The sequence below is a fragment of the Lithobates pipiens genome, unplaced genomic scaffold, assembly GCF_037356315.1.
Source record: "Lithobates pipiens isolate NorthernLeopardFrog02 unplaced genomic scaffold, aLitPip1_a1.2 Scaffold_30, whole genome shotgun sequence".
Lineage (NCBI taxonomy): Eukaryota > Metazoa > Chordata > Amphibia > Anura > Ranidae > Lithobates > Lithobates pipiens.
Window position 1 is genome coordinate 77,153,634 of NW_027507791.1, and position 25,649 is coordinate 77,179,282.

Genomic DNA, 25,649 nt, shown 5'->3' on the forward strand with positions numbered 1-25,649 from the left:
CTTTTTCTGTTATTTTGTCCTATTTATTATTTGAAGATGATTTTTTTTTTTTTTTTTTTTTTTTTTTTTATATAGTGAAGAAAATTTGTTCTGTAAATGATGCAAATCCTCAATCAATCCATGTTAATTCCAAGTTGTGAGGCAACAAAATACGAAAAATGTCAAGGGGGTGAATACTTTTGCAAGGCACTGTATTTTGATTGTTATGGGTCAACTAAAGCACTGTATTGGATTGGAAATCCTGACAGCAAAAGTCCGATGAGAGCTTTCGGTCGGAAATTCCGACCGTGTGTATGCTCCATCAGACTTTTGCTGGCAGAATATCTGCCAGCAAAAGATTGAGAGCAGGTTCTCTATTTTTCCGACAGAAAAAGTTCTGATCCGAAATTGCAGTCATCTGTAGCAATTCCGACGTGCAAAATTCCTACACATGCTCGGAAACAATTCGACGCATGCTCAGAAGCATTGAACTTAATTTTCTCGGCTCGTCGTAGTGTTGTACGTCACCGCGTTCTTGATGGTCGAAAGTTCAGAGAACTTTTGTGTGAACATGTGTATGCAAGCCAAGCTTGAGCGGAATTCCGTCAGAAAAACCATCCAAGATTTTTCCAACGTAAACTCCTATGGTGTGTACGTGGCATTAGTCTTACAAGACTAATTTTATAAAGATATTTAAGAGAAGATATTTAAGAGAAAACATAAAATATAATGAAATACGGTTTGATGCGATTGTAAGCCAAGACCTTTTAGTATGCATAGACTCTGGGAAATACCTTTATTTTGTTTTGGGTCACAGGCTTGAGAACACATTTCGTTTTGTATTAGCAGAGCTGTGAAGGAGATAAAAGCCAGTTACTCGTTTCTGTTTACTTATAATAGAAGAGGCTTGGCGCACCTGCACACAGAACTCCTGAGTAATTCCTCTTTTGAAAGGGGAGTTAGACAGTCACCTTATAGCCTGCAGTTATGGAAAACAAGTCCTCTCTGTTTGAAGAACATCAAACCGCGCAGATGTGAGCATCTGAATATCATTCATATCTCACAGATCAGACGCAATCACAGCTGTCTCTGTAATAAATGTTATCAATTTTGTGTTTTAGATTAGAAACTCTTTTAACACCTTTTTTTTTTTTTTTTTTTGGTAGTTAAGGTTTTTTAGAAAATGTTATTTATTAGTAAGTTTTTAATGGTTGTCTTTTTTTTTTTTTTACTCTGGTTAAACGTTGTCAAGAATCATTAACCACTTACAGACCAGAAGATTTTCCCCTTAATGGCCAGGCCATTTTTTGCGACACGGCACTGCATCGCTTTAACGGACAATTGCACGGTCATGCTATGTGATGTTGTACCCAAACAAAATTGACATCCCTTTTCCCCACAAATAGAGTTTTCTTTTGGTGGTATTTGATCACCTCAACAGTTTTTATTTTTTGTGCTATAAACAAAAAAAGCGACCATTTGGAAAACAAAAAAAAACTAAATCAACGAGTAGCGCTGTCAAACGTGACCTTATTTGAATAAAGTCCATCTATTATATGAAAAATGAAAAAAAATAATAGTCCAAATGTCCCAACTAAACATCCATAGAGGGAACTGAAGAGTGTGTTAATCCAATAGTCAATCGGTGAAGACACCCGGTGCTCCCCACAGCGTAGATAGGGCAAATATATTGTTAGAGAGTAGTGAGGCGCTGATGGGTAACTCAATCTATCCAATATGTGGCGTGAACTCTTATGGTAGGTAAACCTAGTAAATCACTCCTAATAGATAACCATCAAAGTAAATATAAATATGACTTCAGTTCATAAACCAATTGAACGTTACTGGGTGTAACCTCGAGGATGAAAGCGATCACTCTGTGATGCCCCTAGTCATCTAGCGATCGCCCCACACTTCACACTGTGTTAAATCAGCAGCAATAGAAAATAGGTGTATAAACATGCAATATAAATAATGATCCAAAACATGTAATAACAGTGATCCTAGTGCATAAATAATAACTTGTGTCTCAAGTTACAAATATAAACAAAAATATAATGGTGCATGTCCAGCGATACAAGCCCTTATATAAAAAGTCTTTCTTTCTTGTGAGGTAGTGCACAATATTCCTACACCCTTAGTGTTGATTATTCATAATATTGGTGACAATCTTTCTCCCACATCACCTCCATGCTCTCTAGCCTCTCACCTCAGGTAAGTACTTAGATGGTGGCGTCCTTGGACAGTGTACTGGCGTGTAGTCACCTCTTGGGGTCATCTACAGTTGTTTCCAATGATCTTCTCTCGCATATATTGTGTCCGTTTTCTCCCAGGGGGTTCCCTCTAATGTCCTCTCAAAGGGGTATATATAAAGGAAGAAGAGCACTCTCGTAGTGAAGTAACTTAAAATGAATTTATTAAAATCATACCATCCTACAGTTATGGCAGTGCTGGAAAATAATGGTGGCCACAGAAAATATTGACACTTTGGGCCCAGTCCGAACATTTTCACTTAGGGGTGTACTCACTTTTGTTGCCAGTAGTTTAGACATTAATAGCTGTGTTGAATTATTTTGAGGGGATAGAAAATGTACACTGTTATACAAGCTGTACACTCACTACTTTACATTGTAGCAAAGTGTCATTTCTTCAGTGTTATCACATGAAAAGATATAATAAAATATTTACAAATTGTGAGGGGTGTACTCACTTTTGTGAGATACTGTATGTAGCAGAACACATTTTGGCAAAAATTGAAGAGATTAAGACATTTTATTTTTTAAAATGTTTTTATTTAATGTTTTATAGTAGAACAATATTGTGTTTTTTTAAATTTTATTTAAACAATTAGTTTTCTTGTTTATATCGCAAAAAATAAAAAACTCAGTGGTGATCAAATGCTACCAAAAGAAACGTCTGTTTATGTGGAAAAATGTTTTTGTTTGGTTACAGCGTCGCCAGTTAAAGTTGAGAGCTGAAGTGGTTAAAGTATCGATATGTATTGTTTGCTGAATTTACTGTGTACGAGTTGTATAACTTTTTTTTTTTTGTCTTTGCTCATGTAAAATCAAATTACATTTTTCTTAAAAGTCATGTCCTTTTGAATTCCAAAACTATACAACTACAGTCCTTTTTAAGAGATATGTCCTAAAAAAAAATACAGGTAGATCTTCCAGAACAACCACAGCTTCTCCCCTTACAACCTCTGCTAGGACCAGATAAGATATCTTTGTGACCAAAAAACAAAAAAAAGGAACATTTACTTGGTAGTGTGGGAGGAGGAGTTAGAACGGGTTTTATTGCTCTTATTGGGTACTTCTGTCCCAGTCAGGGACACCAGCACCCTGTCAGTTCTTGTCTTGGTGTCAAAGGGATAGAAACAGAGGGGAGAGACTTACCACTGGGGACGCAGCATGAAAAACTTGACATTCTTTCTACTCGAAATGCACAGATTAGCCTTGGCAGCCATCATTTTGAAAATGTGTGGAAAGCAATAGAATGCATCAAAGTGCAGATCTGGGAAAAATGTGAAGAAAACAAAATTAAATATATCTGAAAATCCCACACACCACAGGAGTAAAAAATATAAACAATAAATTTTTCCCTTTAAGGGGTTACCATCACCGAGTACTACCGTACTGACTGTATAGATGTTTTTAATGCAAACAATTTTAATATCCTGAAAACATGAAATATTGTAATGTGAGAAAACTGCTCTGGCTTGGCTTTTGGAATGATACCTGATGGGAAAAGTCTGGTAAGAGTAAGATGATGCTATGTCAATGATTTTACCAGCATAATGGCGAACATCTGTTGCTGAAACTACTGGTGGAAATGAGTAAGACAATCGTACTAAACTAATTTACATTTACTGTATGCTTATGGCTCAAATCCCAACTAAAACTTTATTTTGCGTTGTTTCATAGGCAATGGAGAATGTTTAGAACCTCTGTCAGGTTTTAATTTATTTCTGTAGCCCCACCGGGGAGATTTTACCCTAGTTAACATGGGGTCAGAAGTGCAGGAAGTGAAAGACAACAACAAAAACATTTTAGTAGAGTGGGGACATTTTAGAAGCTGTGCAAGGTTTAAACCCTTCATGAGAAAGTGACTTTTGTTTGGGGATAAGTACATTATTCCCATACCTTGAGACGCTTCAGCAGAGCTTGGGGAGAGGGGGAGTTGGGTTTAGTTATTAAAATAAAAGATTTACTGATCTACCTTATGCTGCTACCTGTGTAAAGCTGGCCTCCGTTTTTTAATACCTGATTTTAAAGGGGTTGTAAAGGTAAATGTTTTTTCACCTTAATGCATTCTATGCATTAAGGTGAAAAAACATCTGACAGTGCCTACCCCCAACCCCACCCCCCCCCCCCCCCCCCGTTACCGCACCCCTCGAAAGTCCCGTGCTCATCCCGCGCTCGTCCCCCGATGTCCTTTCCACCGTTCAGCCTGGCCGCTGATTGGCTGGAGTGGATGGATGGAAAGCAGCGCAGCCATTGGCTCGCGCTGCTGTCAATCACATCCACTGACGCAGAGCGCCAGGGGGCGGGGCTGTGTGATGCAGCGAGCGGCTATAGCCGCCGGCTGTATCACGGGAGCGCGCCCGCAGGTGCTTCTCACCATGCGAGGGAGCTCGCATGAACGTGAGAAGCACCTGTGGGAGGAAGCAGAGACAGCCGCCGAGGGACCCCAGAAGAGCAAGTTCGGGGCCACTCTGTGCAAAACGAGCTGCACAGTGGAGGCAAGTATAACATGTTTATTATTTAAAAAAAAAAATAATTTACTTTACAATCCCTTTAATGTGCAGTGCCTTGAAAAATTATTTACACCCCTTGACATTTTCCACATTTTACCATGTTACAACCAAAAACGTAAATGTTTTTTATTGGGCTTTTATGTGATGGACCAACCCAAATTGGCAGATAATTGTGAAGTGGAAGTAAAATAAATGGTTTTCAATTTTTTTTTACAAATAAAAATGTATGAAAAATGTAGCATGCATTTGTATTCAGCCCCTTTTGCTCTGATACCCCTAACTAAAATCTAGTTGAACGATTGCCTTCAGAAGCCACCTAATTATTAAATAATCCACCAGTGTGCAATTTAATCTCCTTATGTGAATCCTTCAGAGGTTTGTTAGAGAACCTTAGTGAACAAACAGCATCATGAAGGACAAGGAACACACCAGACAGGCCAGGGTCGTGAAGTTGTGAAGTTTAAAGCAGGGTTAGGTTATAAAAAAAATATCCCAAGCTTTGAACATCTCATGGAAAGTGTACTGTATGGCATAACTGCAAACCTACCAAGACATGGCCATTCACCTAAACTGACATGCTGGGCAAGGAAAGCATTAATCAGAGAAGTGGCCTAGAGGCCCATGGTAACTCTGGAGGAACTGCAGAGATCCGCAGGTGGGAGAATCTGTCCACATGACAACTATTAGTTGTGCATTCCATTCCATTAGGGTTTACTTCCTCTTTAAGTGATAGAATTGTGTGTGTCCTAAAATATTGTTTAGCTTACGTTAATTGATTTTTATTTATTTTTTGGTTTGCCCAATCCTCGTTGGGGCACTGCTTTCGGACATCCCCTTGGTCAAGATTCTGTGTCAGAGCTGTGTCTGTCAATGAACGTAAGAGAAAACAGGATTTTTTTTTTTTGCGTAAAATCTTTTTCTAAAAGTTCATTGATGGACACACCGCCCACCCCTCTGTTGGCATTTATGCTTTCTGAAACTGCTTTGTTAGTCAGCAGATTGCATATAGCAGAGAGGGGGTTTTATGCCAGAAGAGACTGCCCATCGGTAGTGCTGAGTTTTTTTTTCTGAACTAGAGTCCTACTCCTGTCGATGGCGATATAACCCTATGGTAAAGATTCAGAAAAGCTGTATCTGTCAATGAATGTAAAAGAAAATAGGATTTTTTATTACCGTAAAATCCCTTTCGTTGAGTTTATCGACGGACACAGCACCCACTCCTTTATTGGCCTCTATGCTTTCTGATACTTCTTTGTTACAAGCTGGATTGTGTATAACAAACAAGGGTTTTATGCCAGAAGAGACTGCCCATAGGCGGTGCTGAGTTTTTTTTCTGCCTAGCGTCCTACTCCTGTAGGTGGCAATATAACCCTATGGTCAAGATCCTTAAGAGCTGTGTCTGTCAATGAACTCAGAGAAAAGGATTTTATGGCGAGTAACAAAAAAATCCCATTATTTAGAGCAGGAACTAAATGTTCTAACTTGTTAGGCCAGTGTCTATTATTTTATCATTGCTCACACCATATGAGAAATTCAGCACAGCCCAACCGAGCGTTACTTTTCACCCCCCACCCCACAAAATCCGATTACCATAAAGTTTCTCCTTTCAGCAACATTACAATGTTAGCATAAAATGTGTTCAAAATTAATGTAACAAACAATATGTCATTGAGGTTTATTTTTACTTTGTAAAGGTGGCAATGCAGAAGACGGAGAGCTGGACCTTAATGGGATTGACGACAGTGAAATAGACAGGGTGAGACTTGTAATTTTCTTCCTTCATGTCATCCAGTATAAATGTGTTTAATCAAAGTTGTTTTTCTCCATCCAGTGTCCCCTTTTGCGCAGTTTCCAGTGTTATGAGATAAATGAACTTATTAGCTCCAGTACTGCTGAGAATGCTTCCAGTGATCTATGCAACTCATGGTATACTGTATATGAGCAGTAAACAGCTGGATGTCCGTGAATATAGCACATGAATATCTCTTTATAGATGTGTTATTCACATAAATGTTGCCAGTGATTTAGTATTACTAGGGGAAAAGAAAGTCTATTGTTTGGTATGAAACTGGCAATTAAAGTGTAACTAAAGGCAAAACTTTTGAATAGAGAGGAGAGGGGTTAGAACACCTGTCAGATGTTATTGCGTTCTGTGCCCCCGTTAGGGCGATTCACTCCTCTCTATTGGTCCTGTTTACCATTATCATTGAAAGTGAAAGTAAGAGAAATTACCCAAATGTTGGGTCGTACCCAGAAAAGTAATAGAGGGGAAATCTTACAATGGGTATACTAGTTATTCCCCAAGGAATTCCCTTGATTTGCAGGGATTTCCTCTCACTTCCTGTTTGGATATGGGACAAGAAGTGAAGGGAAATCTCTGCAATGGGGCACAGATGGTGAAAAAAACTGACGGGTTATAACCCTTCCTTGCTCTATCCAAAATGGAATAAAAAAGTTTTGCCTATGATTCTACCTTAAAGCTGCAGTCCACCCACAATGGATATTTCAGTCTTGGGTCAAACATGGCAATTTGAATCACCCACCCCCTTACTTCTGTCACTCAAAGATTTGGGTGACACAGACTCTTCTCCTGAGATTCCCACTTTGTGAACTGTTGGATGTATACGGAGGAGGACCTGGTGAAAAATGTCATCTCACTTAATGGACTTTTTGAAACATTTATTGGTTAACAGCATTAAATACTACACATTTCAGGGGGAAAAGCTGGCCCTTTTTCAGGGCTTGAGCAGTCAATATTAATAAAATCAAAACAGAATGCACTTAGGGACCTATGTTAAGGCTCGAAGACTAACGTCTTCTGACAGCTCATCAGGCATTGTGAACTGTGTGTGCCACAATCCTTAATAGTGGGTTCCATGCTCTTCATTGATTGTCGGCTATTATTCTAGATGGTGCAGCTGGGAATTGAGATGAACAATCTTAGCTACTGTAGCACCTGAGATATCAGAATCAACAGAATGGCAATGTTGCATTTGATTTTGTAAGGGCCCATTAGGAGGGTATTTGAGAGTTCACAAATGGCATGATGTATGTATGGCATGATAAAACGTTATGCTCGGGTGAGCTTCAAGAAACAGAGGCAATAGGTGGTCATCAGCTAAATGACTGAGTACATGTTGGCATTCAGCAAAATGCTCCCAATGTGCCAGTGTATGTCTTCCAGGAAGAGAAATGTTTGGGCAACAGAACCAATAATTACAGGCATCATCTTAGGCCATATATTTGTTAGAGCCCCTATTCTTTCTCGCCCTTTCATTCCCCGTTTGCTCTGGCCCTTTCCTCTGCTGTTTGCTCTGGCCCTTTCGTCTGCCGTTTGCTCTGGCCCTTTCGTCTGCCGTTTGCTCTGGCCCTTTCGTCTGCCGTTTGCTCTGGCCCTTTCGTCTGCCGTTTGCTCTGGCCCTTTCGTCTGCCGTTTGCTCTGGCCCTTTCGTCTGCCGTTTGCTCTGGCCCTTTCATCTGCCGTTTGCTCTGGCCCTTTCGTCTGCCGTTTGCTCTGGCCCTTTGGTCTGCCGTTTGCTCTGGCCCTTTGGTCTGCCGTTTGCTCTGGCCCTTTGGTCTGCCGTTTGCTCTGGCCCTTTGGTCTGCCGTTTGCTCTGGCCCTTTGGTCTGCCGTTTGCTCTGGCCCTTTGGTCTGCCGTTTGCTCTGGCCCTTTGGTCTGCCGTTTGCTCTGGCCCTTTCGTCTGCCGTTTGCTCTGGCCCTTTCGTCTGCCGTTTGCTCTGGCCCTTTCGTCTGCCGTTTGCTCTGGCCCTTTCGTCTGCCGTTTGCTCTGGCCCTTTCGTCTGCCGTTTGCTCTGGCCCTTTCGTCTGCCGTTTGCTCTGGCCCTTTCGTCTGCCGTTTGCTCTGGCCCTTTCGTCTGCCGTTTGCTCTGGCCCTTTCGTCTGCCGTTTGCTCTGGCCCTTTCGTCTGCCGTTTGCTCGGGCCCTTTCGTCTGCCGCTCCCCTCTGGCCCTTTCGTCTGCCGCTCCCCTCTGGCCCTTTCGTCTGCCGCTCCCCTCTGGCCCTTTCGTCTGCCGCTCCCCTCTGGCCCTTTTGTCTGCCGCTCCCCTCTGGCCCTTTTGTCTGCCGCTCCCCTCTGGCCCTTTTGTCTGCCGCTCCCCTCTGGCCCTTTTGTCTGCCGCTCCCCTCTGGCCCTTTTGTCTGCCGCTCCCCTCTGGCCCTTTTGTCTGCCGCTCCCCTCTGGCCCTTTTGTCTGCCGCTCCCCTCTGGCCCTTTTGTCTGCCGCTCCCCTCTGGCCCTTTTGTCTGCCGCTCCCCTCTGGCCCTTTTGTCTGCCGCTCCCCTCTGGCCCTTTTGTCTGTCGTTCCCCTCCGGCCCTTTCGCCTGCCGTTCCCCTCCGGCCCTTTCGCCTGCCGTTCCCCTCCGGCCCTTTCGCCTGCCGTTCCCCTCCGGCCCTTTCGCCTGCCGTTCCCCTCCGGCCCTTTCGCCTGCCGTTCCCCTCCGGCCCTTTCGCCTGCCGTTCCCCTCCGGCCCTTTCGCCTGCCGTTCCCCTCCGGGCCTTTTGCCTGCCGTTCCCCTCCGCCCCTTTCGCCTGCCGTTCCCCTCTGGCCATTTTATTACCTGTTCCCTCTGTCTCCCGATTGGCTACAATGGCTCCTGCTGCTACCAGAAGGCGTGCAAGTCCCCGGAGGGCTAAGGCTCTTATGGACATCGCTGGTTCAAGAGGGGGACTTGTGGAAGTATTAGGTTGGAGGGGCTGCTGTTCACAGAAGGTTTTTTACCTTCATGCATCGAATGCATGAAGGTAAAAAACCTTGTGCCGTTACAACAACTTTAAAGGATCTGGTACTGTCAGCTAGAGGTCGACCGATATGGGTTTTTCTCTGGCCGATGCCGATGCCGATATCTAGAAATCATGGCGGCCGATAGCCGATATATGATGCCGATTTTTTTTGGGCCGATATGTTAGGCCGATTTTATTTTATTTATTTATTTTTTTCCTTTTTTATTTTATTTTTTAATCCCCCTTGATCTAACACACCTTTCCCACTGGGGCGTTTTTCAGGCGCTTTTGGGCTAAAAATAGCGCCTGTAAAATGGCTCCCCTGCAGTCTGTGTGAAACTTTCACACTGAGGCGATGCGCTGGCAGGATCTTAAAAAAAAAAGTCCTGCAAGCAGCACGTTTGGAGTGGTGTATACCGCTCCTCCACCACTCCTGCCCATTGATATGAATGGGCACCACTGCTGAAGCGCATGCAATGCGATTTGGCAGCAGTGCTTCATGGGCGCATTTAACCTCTTCCTTGGCCGCTAGCTGGGTTATATGTGCCCCACTAGCAGCCAAATAGCACCGCTAAAATGATGGTAAAGAGCCGCTAAAACTTGCGTTTTACCATCAACGCCTGCCCGCTCCAGTGTGAAAGCAGTCTTCATAAGTGATACAGAAAATTTCTTACATTTAAACATTTATTAAACAAAACAAACCTCCAATCAGTTTACTTGTATGTATGATTTAGATAAAGAAAAAAAAAAAAAAAACCTATATATTAAATAAAAACAGGTAGTCAAAACTTTTGTACGAAAAAAAAAAATGGGCTAACTTTACTGTTTTTATTTTATTTTTATTTTTTAAATGGTGTATTTTTTTCCTAAAAAAAATGCATTTGAAAGACCTCTGTGCAAATGCCGTGTGACATAAAATATTGCAACAACCGCTATTTTATTCCCTAGGATCTCTGCTAAAAAAATATATATAATTTTTGGGGGGTCTAAGTGATTTTCTGGCAGAAAATACATGATTTTTACTTGTAAGCAACAAGTGTCAGAAAAGATTTAGTCTTTAAATGGTTAAACTGAGAACTTCTACACACAGAGATTATTTCATTCATTGAAGTGTAAACATTGTATCATTCTGTTCTTTTCTTGGCAGCCTGCCCAGAGAGGAGGAAAGGGTTTCTATGACGACTCAGGCAACTTACACTGACTGAAATGACTTCTGTAATAGAAAAGTCCCGCTGTAGTTCTAAATCGGCTTTTTATCAGCTCAAATCGGCCGATGCCGATTATTTAAAAAACGGCAAATATCGGCCGATATATCGGCCGGCCGATATATCGGTCGACCTCTACTGTCAGCTTGGTGCCAGAAAGCGCAGCTTATCATTAGAGGTCCAATGGAGTCCATGTCTCAATGAGTTTTGGTGAGTAGTCATAATGTTATGGCTGATCAGTGTAGAAGATGGGTACCTCCACAGTCAACTGATGACTATAACCCCCTGATGAAAAAATGTGTACCTTTTGCTCTTAGTCGATTAATTCAAATAAAAAAACATATTTTTTTTGCTGCATTAAGTACAGTTCATCTTTCTGCTCTTTGCAGAGATATTGAGATAGTGGGGTTGAATTACTAAAACTGGAGAGTGCAAAACCTGGTGCAGCTTTGCATAGAATCCAATCGGCTTCCAGTTTTCTGTTTTGTCAAAACTTAATTGAACAAGCTGAAGTTAGAAGCTGATTGGTTACTATGCAGAGCTGCACCAGATTTTGCACTCTCCCATTTTAGAAAATCAACCCTTGTGATTAGACAGCTCTGCTTTGTCATGTGATCACTGTCGTATGATAAGAGTCACCACCTCCAGCCCCATTAATGGATAGAATAATTCTATATCCTGTATCTGGAAATCATCCCATGCTGTAGATCTACCTATGCTGAACATTTCAGATCTGACAGTAATTTCACCTTGTTTTCTGTTGGGGGAGTTTGCATGGTAATGGGGAATGTAACTACAGGGATTGTATAGGGATAGGGACAATTGTAGACTCAGGTTGAACTGGGTGGACTGGTGTCTTTATTCAATTTTACTAACTACAGTGTGGATCTTGATACATCACACCGGTTTGTTAAACTGAACTGTGATCGCAGTGAGTGGTTGTTAGGGGCCACCACCCATGTGGTCTGTGCATTATTACTCCACACTGCTTATTTTCCCTTGGCATTACCTGGTCCCAGTCTGATGGCTAGTCACACCAAGCTGCTGTTTATTTAACCACTTGGGATCCGCGCTATTGCAAAATGACGGCAATAGCGCGGACCCACATTTTCGGGACTACGTCTATTGACGTAGTCCCGGTTACGAGCGGCCTGCGCGCCCCCTGAGGGGCGCGCGCGGCGCGCTCTGTGATCGGCGAGTCCGTGAGACTCGCCTGATCACCGATCCGTGTAAGGGGTCGATCCCGACCCCTTATCACGTGATCAGCTGTCAGCCAATGACAGCTGATCATGTGATAAAACGGAGCCGGTAATCGGCTAGTATTCCTCCTCGCGCTGACAGCGCGAGGAGAAAAAAAAAAAGCCGATCGCCGGCGGCCGTGTTCGGGACATCAGTCCCGATCACGGCCAGCAATATAAAAGGACACCTGCCCCCTGCCAGTGCCCACCTGCCACCCGCAGTGCCATCCTGAATAAAGTAAGTGCCCCCCTGTCAGTGCCACCCAGCAGTGCCCATAGTGCCCACAGTGCCACCCAGCAGTGCCCACAGTGCCACCCAGCAGTGCCCACAGTGCCACCCACAGTGCCACCCAGCAGTGCCACCCACAGTGCCACCCAAAATCTGCCTCAGGTGCTGCACCCCAGTGCCGCCCATCAGTGCCCAGCAGTGCCGCCCAGCAGTGCCGCCCATCAGTGCCCAGCAGTGCCACCTATCAGAGCCACCTATCAGTGCCACCTATCAGTGCCCATCAGTCCCATCTATCTGTGGTACCTATCAGTGCCCATCCGTGCCACCCATCCGTGCCACTTATCCGTGCCACCCATCCGTGCCATCTTATCTGTGCCCATCAGTGCCGCCTTATCTGTGCCCATCGGTGCCGCCTTATCTGTGCCTATTAGTGCCGCCTTAACTATGCCTATCAGTGCCCACCAGTGCAGCCTATCAGTGCCCACCAATGCAGCCCATCAGTGCCCACCAATGCAGCCCATCAGTGCCCACCAATGCAGCCTATCAGTGCCGCCTAATCAGCGCACTTCAATGAAGGAGAAAAATGACCCGTTTGCAAAATTTTATAACAAACTATTAAAACATGATTTTATTTTTATTTTTTTTTGCATCTTTTTTTGTTTGTTTAGCAAAAAATAAAACTCCGAGCTGTAACTAAATACCACCAAAAGAAAGCTCTATTTGTGGGAAAAAAATGATAAAAATTTCATTTGGGTACAGTGTTGTATGACCGCGCAATTGTCACTCAAAGTGCATCAGCGCTGAAAGCTGAAAATTGGTCTGGGACTGAGGGGGGTTTAAGTGCCCAGTAAGCAAGTGGTTAACAGCTACATGACCTAAAGCCTCCAGCACAATGCAATGAATGGATGGCAGGTTCACAGGATACAGCAGTGTCAGTGCTATTTTTGCTTACCTAATTAGCTAATCCTGCAGCTTCCCATCATATTACCTAGTAAGTGTTTGCCAACCTTTGTTAGCTTGTGAAATACAATCAGATACACAAAGTGGTGGTGAGCCACACCAGGGGTGGAAAACAAGCAGATTGCTGACAGTCTATGGCCATCTTTAGATATGGGCAGATCTTAAAATTGTTTCAGAGTAGGAGCACCTTCAGACGCTTTCTAATACGATCAAAATATTTATGGCATATTCATATATTCATTTGACCATGTCTGCCCAATAAAAGACCTCAGTCAGATGTAATTGGTCAGTAAGGTTGGGAAATCTTTAGGTGACTTGTGTCTGAACAGAGATTAGCTGTCTTTGTGGGTACTTTTTTGTGAGGACTTCAATTAGGGGAACCCAGTAGATATACATGTTTGATGGCATGGCGAGCCTTCAGTGGTTACACTGAAGCTCTTGTGTATGTAGGCCTACCTTCCCTCCTCGTCTAACACACTTGCTTAGCATTCACCTTGCTATCTTAAATATGCTTAGGAATATCAGCCTGAATCAGCTGTTTGCTTTACTTTACCTGGCCCTTGGGGCACAATTCCTCCCATTAACATCATGAATGGGGTTACAATTCCTCTCATTGATACCAAGGATGGGGCACAATTCCTCCCATTGACACCAAGGATGGGGCAAAATTCCTTCCATTGACACCATTGAATGGTCACAATTCTTTCTGTTGACACCAATGATGTAGTATAATTCCTTCCATTGATGCCAAAGATGGGGCAGCACAGTGACTAAGTGGGTAGCATTTCTGCCTAGCCAGCACTAGGGTCTTCTGTTTGAGTCCCAACCGTGGCACTAATTGCCTGGAGTTTGCATATTCTCAGTGCCTGCGTGGATTTCCTCTGGGTATTCTGGTTTCCTCCCACACTCCAAAGACATGCTAATAGGTTAATTAGATCCTGTCTGTATTGGCCCTAGTATGTGTATGCATGAATTTGAGTTGGGCATCTTAGATTGTAAGCTCCTCGAGGGCAGAGACTGATGTGAATGTTCAATAAATATGTAAAGCACTGCCTAAATTGATGGTGCTATATAAGTACCGCTAATAAATTAAATTCCTCCCACTGACACCAATGAAAGGGCACAATTCCCCCCCCCCCCCACTGACTGCAATGGGGCACCATTCCCTCCGCTGACGCCAACGGTGGGGCACCATTCCCTCCGCTGACGCCAACGGTGGGGCACCATTCCCTCCGCTGACGCCACCGGTGGGGCACCATTCCCTCCGCTGACGCCAACGGTGGGGCACCATTCCCTCCGCTGACGCCACCGGTGGGGCACCATTCCCTCCGCTGACGCCACCGGTGGGGCACCATTCCCTCCGCTGACGCCACCGGTGGGGCACCATTCCCTCCGCTGACGCCAACGGTGGGGCACCATTCCCTCCGCTGACGCCAACGGTTGGGCACCATTCCCTCCGCTGACGCCAACGGTTGGGGCACCATTCCCTCCGCTGACGCCAACGGTGGGGCACCATTCCCTCCGCTGACGCCAATGGTGGGGCACCATTCCCTCCGCTGACGCCAATGGTGGGGCACCATTCCCTCCGCTGACGCCAATGGTGGGGCACCATTCCCTCCGCTGACGCCAATGGTGGGGCACCATTCCCTCCGCTGACGCCAATGGTGGGGCACCATTCCCTCCGCTGACGCCAATGGTGGGGCACCATTCCCTCCGCTGACGCCAATGGTGGGGCACCATTCCCTCCGCTGACGCCAATGGTGGGGCACCATTCCCTCCGCTGACGCCAATGGTGGGGCACCATTCCCTCCGCTGACGCCAATGGTGGGGCACCATCCACTGGCCCCCCCAAAAGTCTGAAAGACTGTAAACTGACCCTTTGCTTAGAAAGTTTGAAGACCCCTGCTTTAAGCAGTGATAGTCTGTGTTGCCTGCTGGCTCATGTAGATGGCAAAAAAAGCAATATGCTTTCAGATATATCATTTCAGATCAAACTGAGATGCTTAGGAGTTCCTTCAGGTGCTTCCAAATTGCTCTTAACCTGCATTTGACTTTCTTCTGAGCTGCTTTTACAATTCCATTGACTAGTATGGTGAGCAAAGCAGTTCTGATTCAATCAAAAGCCTATGTAAACAAGCCCTTTCCTTAAATGTAGCACTTCTATATGGGTGTCATTTGAACAGTTGCCCTTAATGCTCTTTTTTTTTTTTATATATAATTATGCTAACAAAGCAACTGGATGGGAATGGTTTGACTGTACCTTACAAATAAAAAGCTGATCTACAACAGTCACCATGTAGGACTCCCCTAATAAATTACGTCCAAACTGTGGATGGAAGACCGGACTCCATGCTAGCAGATGTCATATCATTCTGGTTTTATAAATTACATGGGGTGGGCTTACTTTGTCTTTTTTTTCCCCTCCTCAGTATATTCTCGATGAGAAAGAATCTGAAATCAAGACAGAACTGTGGATGAAGGAGAATGCAGAGTATTTGCGGGAACAGAGGGGTGAGTGACACGGGTGCACAGGCAGACGTCATGTGGAATGACAGCATCCAGCATACATCACTCATGTTCTGCTGTCATCTTTCTGTGTTTTCAGAGAAAGAGGAGAGAATCGCTAAAGAAAAAGAGCTTGGCATTTATAAGGAGCAGAAGGTAACCCTTTCCTCCTGTGTAATCATTAGTTACCTCTTTATGACAAGATCTTTTGGTTTGTGCACTGGTTATAATTTCATGATACTTCATATCAAAGCAAAGTGCTTTAAAGGTTAGTTCACCCAAACCCAATATTTGCTTGGTGGAGGATGTTGGAAAATTCAATCACCACAGCCATAATGCTGAGATAGAAGGTATAAAGCAATGTAACACAACCGGCGAAAAAAAAAAAACACTAACATAGAGGTTGTATAGCGTTTTAAAGAAAAAAACAGCATTGGCTTAGGTTAAAATAAAATGCATCAAATATAATTTAATCATTTTTTTTCATGCATTTAATAACTTGCTTTTCACACTACATATATCATCCTCGTACAAATTTAAGTATATATAGTATCCGGTAAATATACATTTTTTTCAATCTATACGTATACAGTATAGGTCTATACACACACACTTCTGCACCCTCCTGACATGGCAGTGGAACGCATCCACTGGGTGACTGTATGAAAAAAAGCTGGTGATGTTCTATTAACAGTGAAGCAGACTTAGCATTTTGGTGAGTAACTTGTCTGTGTTTCTACTGCCCTCTAAAGATGTCTACGGTGTTTGAATGACAGCACCAGCAATTCCCTCTCCCTGTCTAGTTTCTACTGTAAGGGGAATTATAAACAAATAAAATGTTTAGGCACTACCACTAGCTGTATATAAAATACATTAAACTTTTTTAATGAATTCATAATTTGATTACAAAGTTTTTTTTCTGTTCAAAACCAATTAAACTGAAGTTGCCTATGCTAATACCACAGAAGTTCTGAGCAGACTGGTACATCGCTTGCTAGGATAGTAAACAGGAAAGTGTAGACCAATATCACTTCATTCTGGCAGCACAGATGTCTATATTGGTTTAAGCCCAACTCCAGGATAGAAGTAAAACTGTCCCAAATAGTAAAAAAAAAAAATCCTAAAAGTTTACCTCTGTATTACTTGCCTTTACCATGACCTACCACCAAAAATATTTTCCTACACCTGATGTGCATGAGAATACTACATGTGTATACATAATCTGATGTTTATAACCCAGAAACATTAGCACACTTTTTTTTATCCTACCTAAAACAGACATTAAAGCTGGCCATAGATGAATTGAAGCATGTGGCTGTCCCTATTCAACAAAAGTCAATCTTTAGACCAACGTCTGTTGAACTAGAATGTTGGATAACCTTTGTCGACCAGAGGCTACAGCCTCTGATCAGTGTATTCCGAGAGCGGAGAGGCCTGCTTGTGTGGATGGAGAAATCTACTGTGTGTGTGTGTGTGTGTGTGTGTGTGTATATATATATATATATATATATATATATATATATATAATAATTAAATTTTTTTGGGGGATTGTTTTTTTATCAGCCCTCTGGCTGAAAAACATAAATAAAAATTTATGGCCAGCTTAACAGTTTGTGCTGACACTAAATCTGTATCTGGTATAACTGAATGCATATGAAAGGAATCATTGAACATGTTTTAGGGTGGAAAGACTATCCTGGATACCATAAAATAACAGGGGTTCAGTGTCAATGGTAGGCCCAGCACTTCTGCTAACTTAGTCATCACCTGACCCCTATAGTCACAAACCAGGAGATAACTCCATAGCATATGGTAAAATGTTCCAGTGTCACACTGACATTTATTACAAATAGGGGAGTGGGTTGGTTTAACAATGCAATGTCTGGGGAGCGTAATATTCTCTATGGAGAAATTTCAGTTGAAAAAATTGGTCTCTGGCAGAGATCATCAGTTTAGTGTATTGCATTATGGAGAGGTTGGTATATTGCTGATATTTTCTATTTATCTATTGACTGTAGACGGTGCTGTAATGATTATATGCAACAAATTTTTTATATTTGTGAAATAAAAGATTGGCATTAACATAAATGTAAATCGCCTCATTTTGTGCCTACAAAGTCCATCTTGTTTATGAGAAGTTATGTTTCTATTTCTCCCTTCCCTTCTCAAATTTGGATGTTGGCAAGGTGGAGGTCCTTTTTATGCTGGTATATTGCTCTTCCACTTATGGAATAAAACTGAGTTTTTGAAGCTTACGGGAAGGGCCTAGACAGAGGAAAAAGGTTTTAAGAGGCCCTATGTTCTCAAAAAGGATTTTTGGAGAGGGCGGATGTGGGCATTGAGCTCTGACAGTGTGTCTGACTTGGAGGTATTGGAATAAACTTTGACAGGGGATTTTGTTTGGAGCATACCGATTGAAATATCCAGCATTCAAAAATCTATCAAATCCCGTTTGTGGCAACCAGGGGCGAGGTTGTTAATATTTCTGTCCGGGATTGTCATTTGAGCCTATATGACTACCTGTAATGGGTGTCATGGGATTTCGGTGAGTAGGATATGTGGCAGGTGTTGATGGTGGTGGAATTTTCTAGCCAAGACCCGGAATATATTATAGATCATTGAACGCTGAATGAACTTTTTTCACTTGATTATTAATTTGTGTGCACTTTGGTGCATATTTTGGGACATTATATATTTATTTAAGATAATTTCACATTTATTAATTAAATTTTTATAGCACTTTAAAATTTCTTGCACTTGCTTTATGCATTTATTCACAGGGCGTGCGGTTTAATTAATTTTTATTAATTATTATTTCTCATTATATTTATTTACAACGCGCTGCTCTTTTTCTTGTTTTGTATTAATCTCATCATTTGCGCAGGTAGAGTGCTTTTCACTTATATTTTTCAATCACCACAAAGTGCTTACCTGCGAGAGGTTTCAATTAGAGGCAGGCGCCAGCAGCCTCCCATTGCTTTCAATGGCGCTGCCTCCCTTTGCTAATAGTCAAGACCTCCCACTGGAAAAAAAGAGAAAAGCTGATGGGGTTGCTGCTAATAATTATAAAAGACGTGGAAAACTTTTAAAATTTATGAATGCATGTGGCCAATCCTTCTCTTCACTACATCATGGCGTGAATACATGCAAGCACACCCTGGTCTTCCTCTGATTCCCAACAGTCATGTAGCAGAACTGTAGACCAATGTTTTTGATCAGTTAACTTGCATACTAGAAGCTCTCTGAGGTTCAGGAAAAATTTGTTATTGGGCTTTACCAGAGATCTGAACAGATCTCCCATTATACGCTGTATTAAAAAAAAAAAATATATATATTTTTTTTTATTTAGAGGCTGGAGTATATCAAATAAAAATCTGCTTTTGTTTGGTTTTGATTTTTGCCTCTTTATTTGCAGTTCATTTCCCAGTGTCCTGTAATGTTAGCAGTCATAAAGTCGGTCGCTAATAAAAAACAATATTGTTTTGTTGTTGTATCTTGTTCGGCAACTTCAAAGTCATGTGCATTCTAGGGCTCTCCTTTCTTGCAGAATGCTCAGTTCCTGCTCTGAGCTTTGAAAAGCGGGATCTGGAATTTCTGACCTAAAGGACACAGACTTCAAAGGCAGAGGAGGTCAGGATGTACAGAAAAAAGAAAATGGAAGCTGATAGAGTGATGCATTCAAGGACCGTAAACACGGACTATTATTTTGTTGTGCTCCAACTGTAGGAACAGCTTGAACCAGCTGCTTGTTCTTATTCTGCCAATCACATTCGTTTTTAAAACCTTGTAAAACATCCAAAGCTTTAAAAAACAAGGCATGTTATAAAAATGTGTAGAAATAAAAAATATGTATCTCTGCGCTGTGAAGGCGCGGCAGCTGACACAGATAAGTAATATACCAAACCTATAAATAATCTTAAGAAAATGTGTGTAGCACCAAAAGTAAATGAACAGCGATGAGATGAGACTACTGTGAAATCTGAAATAAAGTCCAAAAAAGTGTTAAGTGAAAAAACGCTCAAGTGAAAAAAAATATATATATAAGTTGAATCTTGTAGATGGAAATAACACTACACTAAAACACATAAAACACTAATAACACAACACTAAAAAAACAATGTAGTGAAAAATATAGATTTAAAAGCACAAGTCCCATGGAAGGATTAGCAATATAAACTTATTGGTGAAAACACAATTGTTCTGTGCAAAGATGTGCAGTACAGTGCCCCAGAATCATCCACCGCACCCCTGTGAAATGGGCCATTACAGCAGCAAACGCAAACAGTGTAGATCCACCATCTGTTGTGGGGTAGGCTGTTCAGCAAGTCGCACCATCCACATGTAGCTGTAGTAGATAAAGTTTACCGGAAGACAAATTAAGTCTCCATAGTGTAGTATTTATTGAAATTGTCTGTTAAAAGCCCAAATAAAATTAATCATAGAAACATATGACAATGGGTGCCACTGCAGCCCTGGTATCGGAAAGTGGTCTGACGTAAGCACTCGTGTCTGCTCCCCAAAGCTTTTTGTTCAATAGGACGTTATCAAAGGGTCCTGATTACTTTATTTAGATGTGCTGTCCATTTATAACACAGTATACTCATCTCTATCCCTGTTCATTTACTTTTGGCACTAGACACTTTTTCTTAAAGTGGCGTTCCACCCAAAAATGGAACTTGCGCTTTAAGAGAAGGTGACCCCCTGATATGCCACATTTGGCATGTCATTTTTTGGGGGGGGGGGTGAGCGGATACCCTATTTTCAGAGGGTTCCAGCTCCCACTTCCTTCTGGAGCACCCTCTCCCCCACAAAGGAAGATCACCTCCCCCCTCTCCCTCTAAGCAATCTGGGACACGTCACAGGTTCCAGATGATTGCGCGGCCAGTCACGCATCACGCATGCGCAGTGGGTGCCCCGCTGTGAAGCCACAGCCGGGCGCCCACAGTTACAATGCCAGTGGCGCCTAGCGGAGCTTCGTTTCCCCGCAGCGCTGGACCCCTGGACAGGTAAGTGTCCGATTATTAAAAGTCAGCAGCTGCATTATTTGTAGCTGCTGACTTTTAATTTTTTCCTTTTTTTTAAGCGTAACTCCACTTTAAGATTACAGAAATGTGTAAGCATTCCTTTTTAGGACTAGGCTTGTTATAGATTGACAGATAGCTCCCCAAAACTCCAATTTTCATTGGTCTAACCTGAGAGGGAGACGTGGTGCCTGCCTGGTTAACCTCCATCCTTCACTCTTCCCATTGAGAACCTTGCAACAGGGCTTTTTTTTTTTTTTTTTTTTTTTTTTACTTTTGCTTGACCGCAGCAGAGAGATAAATTAGGTATCCTGCCCTGCCAGACAGGGCTGAGCTGTGATACAGAGCTGTGTAAACCTCAAAGCTTGATGGACAATAGTACAAACCATTTGACATTTAAAAAAAGCTGCCATATACAGTATGTATTTTATATCTATTTAGTGTTTGGCCTTCAGTTCAGTTTTAAGGTAGATATTTCCGCACCCACTTTATCAGTTGTGTCTTCTGTATTGTATTGTTGTAAAAAAAACAAAATAGGTATTCTGCCACGTTGCACCTTTGTAGTTTTAGGTTGTGTTGTGTGGTTTTAATTATCCAGCATGACATTTTTTAATCTGTGATTTATAGGTTGTTGATGTGACATTTTCAGCTGCACTGATGTTTTTGTGATAGTTTTATAAAATTTGCCATATCTCTAGAAACAAATTGGAAGGTACAGTGTCAGCAAAGAATCAGCATCAGATCAATACAACATTTCTGCTTTGTCTGATCTGAAAATGGCAGACACTTTGAGCCATGTAGAAGGGTTCTCACTACTGATTTAATCAATTGACTTTCCTGAGCTGTGACCCATATGCCCTCTTCAATGTACAATAAAAACAGACTGCACACCTGTGACATTCCCCTCCACCCCATAAAGAAGAAAAGGACAAAGTATAGATATGTCACTGTACTAAATGACTCCCAAATTAAATATACGTATGCATGACCAATACTGAAAAATATATTGCAGTAATTACCTATTGAAATCTGACGAAGACCTAATTATGCACATAAGCTCTCCGTCCTCATGAGCAGTCTGGAGCGGTGCTGTCACACATTTACTTGACTGTAGAGTAAAGTAACTTATAAGAGGTCTGGTATATTCTTATTAACACTTCAGCCCCCCGGAAGGATTTACCCCATTCCTGACCAGAGCACTTTTTGCAACACGGCACTGCGTCACTGCACCAAAATAAAATTGACGTCCTTTTTTTCCCACAAATAGAGCTTTCTTTTGATGGTATTTGATCACCTCACCTTTTATTTTTTGCGCTATAAACAAAAAAAAAGAAAATTTTGAAAAAGCAATATTTTCTACTTTTTGCTATAATAAATATCCCCCAAAAAATATATAAAAAAACACACTTCTTTCTCAGTTTAGGCCGATATGTATTCTTCTACATATTTTTTGTAAAAAAAAAAAAAAAAATGCAATAAGCGTGCATTGATTGCTTTGCCAAAAGTTATAGCGTCTACAAAATAGGGGATAGATTTAAGACATTTTTATTATAATTTTTTTTTATTAGTAACGCCGGCAATCTCCAATTTTTTTTTATAGTGACTGCGACATTATGCCAGACACATCGGACATTTTTGACACTATTTTGGGACCATTGTCATTTATACAGCGATCAGTGCTATAAAAATGCACTGATTACTGTGTAAATTACACTGGCAGGGAAGGGGTTAAACACTAGGGGGCGATCAAGGGGTTAAGTGTGTCCTAGGGAGTGATTCTAACTGTAGGGGGATTGTCTAACTAGAACATGACAGAGATCACTGCTCTCGATGACAGGGAGCAGTAGACCTCTGTCATGTTGCTAGGCAGAACAGGGAAATGCCTTGTTTACATAGGCATCTCCCTGTTCTGTCGCTCCATGACACTATCACGGGGCCCCGGCAGACATTGAGTCCGTGGGACTCACGGCACGCTCTTGGAGTACGCGGCGGGCGCACACACACCCCACCTGCGGCGCGTGCTCACTATACCGCGATTTAAAGGGGACGTACCTGTATACCCATTTGCCCGGCCGTGCCATTGTGCCGACATATATCGTCATGCGCTGGGCGACAAGATTTTAAAATATAAAACAGGAAAAGAATCTGCGCTAGATCACGTAAAAAAGTGGCCACTAAAACAACTATGATACCAGCTGTGAACAATCAATATAACAAAGAAGCAGCGCTAAATCCTGAGTGCAATCGTGAATAATCATATGGCAAATAATGTGGCATGAAAACAATTAAATATGCAGTAAATAAAATATGAACAAAATATAACATAAAAAATTTCAAAAATCAATCATATGAACGTGATATAATAGGAGCAAAATCCAGTTGACTGGCTTGAAAGACCCTGTTGACAAGAAATTGTAGTCATTGTGAAAGGCTTCCTTTTCTTTGGCCAGTTCAGCTATTCACCCAGCTGTCCCAGTAATCGGTATCTGCTAGTCTGTAAAGGATCAGGTCAAATGGCCTGATAGGGCTAACCAGGAGGATGATCTGCCTGAAAGTAAGACCGATATTTCTTGAGCACTGTGTTTTGCTATTGACGCCTTAAAGCATTCACTAGAGCAGGTTTTTAGTTTGGCTCTCTCCTCTGTACATATGCGCACACTCTTGTGGCTTAAAAACTGGTCAACCGTTACAGTTAAAAAAAAAATAAAATACAGTTAAAAAACTGGTCAACCGAGCTTCCTTGTAAAAAGTTATTGGCAGCTTTCCCTTTTGATAGAGAACATTTATTTGGTGATCATTTGGACAAATATATCCAAAAGATTTCCGGAGAGAAGAGTTGTCCACTTCTGCTTCTTCCAGTGTCTCAGCGTCAGGGTGGTTCCGCCGCCAACAGGACGCTAGTGCCAGGCACAAGCCACAAGGCAAGGGCCAGAAGAAGCCCTGGGTCCAAGATTCTTTTAAACCCAGCAACAATCCCTCCTTTTGAGGGGACGCCCCACTCCATCGAGGCTGCTGCACTCTGCGGACATTTGGAGAACAACAATTCAGGACGAGTGGGTCACCTCAATTATATCTCACGGTTACAAGCTGGAGTTGCGGGGGGGTTCCCTTTCAGAGATTTTTAAAATCCAGCATTCCCTTGGATCCTCCAAAAAGAAACGTATTGCTTACTACATCATCTAGTGCATCAATGAGTGATTGCAAAGGTTCCGTTATCCAAAAGGGGCACAGGGTTTTACTCAAACCTGTTTATGGTTCAGAACGCAAAGGGGGACACAAGGCCCATTTTGGACCTAAGATCCCTGAACAAGTATCTACTGATACAGTCCTTTGGGATGGTTTCTGTCCACTCAGTAGTAGCCTCGCTCCAGAGGGGAGACTTTCTAGCCTCCATCGATATAAAAGATGCGTATTTGCACATACCTATCTTTCAGCCTCATCGGAGGTTCCTACATTTTGCAGTCGAGCAACGTCATTTTCAGTTTGTGGCTCTACCCTTTGGGCTGGCTACAGCTCCCTGTGTTTTTTCAAAGGTCCTAGCACCAGTACTGGGTCTTTTTAAGGGCCTAAGGGACCCTAGTGCCCAGGTATCTGCACAACCTCCTACTCAGAGATCACTCATTATAGGCTCTAGAACAGAGCATAATATGCACAGTGCAGTATTTGAAAAGCTTAGGCTGGATCGTAAATACCAAAAAGTCAGCTTTGAAACCAGCTCAAAGTTTAAAGTATTTAGGTCTGATCCTAGAATACGGTTCAAGCAAGAGTATTCTTGCCATCTGTAAGGATCTGTGCCCTAAAGGTTCAGGTGCATCAGATAAGGGCCACCAGACAACCTTCCATTCACCTCTGTGTGAGTCTTCTAGGGAGGATGATAACCTCCGAGGCAGTGCCCTATGCTCAGTTCCATTCCAGGCCTTTACAGCAAGATATCTTGTTGGCCTGGATCAGAAGAGGAAAAGCCCTGGATTATCCAATGTGCTTATCTACTTGGGCATACTTAAGCCTAAACTGGTGGTTGCAGCATCAGAACCTGCAAAAGGGAAAATCCTTTCTCCCGGTAACTTGGAGAGTACAGACTACAGATGCCAGTCTCTCAGACTGGGGATCGACCATAGAAGGGCTCACAGCTCAGGGGAAATGGACAGGGACAGAACAGAGCCTGCCCATCAACATTCTGGAATTACGGGCACTACGTCTGGCCCTACAGTCCTGGACCGTGGACCTTCAGGACTGCCCTATCGGGGTTCAGTCTGAAAATGCCACTGCAGTGGCCTATATAAACCACCAAGGTGGTTACAGGAGTCGTTCAGCTCTGAAGGAGGCGAACCACATACTAGCCTGGTCAGAGTAACATGTGCCGATTATATCAGCAGTCCATATCCCGGGAGGAGAGAACTGGAAGGCAGATTTATCTTAGCTGCCAGCAGATCTGCCCATGGGAATGGTCCAGAGGTCGACCTAATCTCATCCAGGTTCAACAAGCTACAGAATTGTGTGTCCCGAGCAAGGGATCCTCTGACAATCGGAGCAGATGCTCTGATAGTTCCATGGAGACAGTACTCCCTGTTTTGTGCTTTCCCTCCGATCCCGTCCTCTTCCACATTTGTTGCGCAGGATTCAGAAAGAGGGGGATTTGAGTCATTCTGGTATCACCAGCCTGGCCCAGAAGGCCCTGGTTCCGTAGATTGTGAGACTGACAATAGATGGGCCATGGACCCTTCTACATCACCCCGATCCTACTGTCTCAAGGTCCTATATTTCACCCCAAATTAAAGTCTCTAAATTTGATGTCATAGCTATTGAAGCCAGGGTGTTAAAGGACTGTGGCATCTAGAGATCAGTAGTGTCTACCCTCGTGAATGCTAGAAAAGCTGTCACTAATAATATTAATCATAAGGTCTGAAAGACTTATATTGGTGTGAAGCTAGAAAAGGGCATCCTCAGAAATAGGTAATTGAGAGAATTCTCTCTTTTCTACAGTCTGCTATGGAAATCTAATTGGCTTTGA

At 42.7% G+C, this 25,649-nt stretch overlaps 1 protein-coding gene across 1 annotated transcript in view; it reads left to right on the forward strand.

Moving 5' to 3' along the window:
- BRF1 (BRF1 general transcription factor IIIB subunit) overlaps positions 1-25,649 on the forward strand; it is a 623,639-nt gene that overhangs the window by 438,042 nt on the left and 159,948 nt on the right. The window contains exons 12-14 of the mRNA XM_077464483.1: positions 6,433-6,494; positions 15,542-15,623; positions 15,718-15,773. Coding sequence (XP_077320609.1) covers positions 6,433-6,494; positions 15,542-15,623; positions 15,718-15,773 — 200 coding nt within the window. The remainder of the gene's footprint in view (positions 1-6,432; positions 6,495-15,541; positions 15,624-15,717; positions 15,774-25,649) is intronic.